Genomic DNA, 687 nt, shown 5'->3' on the forward strand with positions numbered 1-687 from the left:
CACAAACACAAACACATATTGGGGGATGGAGGGGAGAAAGAATCCATATTGTTTATATATGTTATATTCTTATTAGCTAGTGTAATTATAAGTAAATAGTTGATAAATTAATGTATATAAGTTCTTTCTTAAGGACTGAAGAGATCAAAGACAGAAGCACATATTTACTGCAAATTTGAAAGTTTTCTACATGGTTTTCTATAAATATGAGGCAAATTTTTCAAAGTTAAAGTATCTCCTATTCCCTCTGTAGGTTTCATGGGCTGTAATATGGAATTAAAAAATGTGCTTTCTGCTTCTGAAAGAATTACATAACATAGTATGAAAGAAGCTAGGATCTCTCAGTGGAAGCCAGAAAACTGCAAGAAATACATCTGTGATGAGTTTACACTAACATGCTTCATTCCAACAAGACACACTTTCACCCTTCTTCCTTCCTCCTGATAGGGATCCCAGGGCTGGAAGAGCTGCACTTGTGGATTGGCTTTCCCTTCTTTGCAGTGTATCTAATAGCTGTCTTGGGGAACATCATCATCTTATTTGTGATCAAAACTGAACACAGCCTCCACCAACCCATGTTCTACTTCTTGGCCATGTTGGCTTGCACTGATTTGGGCTTATCCACAGCTACTATCCCCAAGATGCTGGGTATTTTCTGGTTCAATCTCAGGGAGATTGCATTTGGAG

General features: G+C 37.7%; 1 protein-coding gene across 1 annotated transcript in view; it reads left to right on the top strand.

The window, feature by feature from the left end:
- Positions 1-389: 389 nt before the first annotated feature.
- LOC116100778 (olfactory receptor 52E5) overlaps positions 390-687 on the top strand; it is a 948-nt gene continuing 650 nt past the window's right edge. The window contains exon 1 of the mRNA XM_031384511.1: positions 390-687. This exon is cut by the window's right edge and continues 650 nt beyond it. Coding sequence (XP_031240371.1) covers positions 396-687 — 292 coding nt within the window. The 5' untranslated portion in view covers positions 390-395.

Source organism: Mastomys coucha, unplaced genomic scaffold (genome assembly GCF_008632895.1).
Source record: "Mastomys coucha isolate ucsf_1 unplaced genomic scaffold, UCSF_Mcou_1 pScaffold21, whole genome shotgun sequence".
Taxonomy (NCBI): domain Eukaryota; kingdom Metazoa; phylum Chordata; class Mammalia; order Rodentia; family Muridae; genus Mastomys; species Mastomys coucha.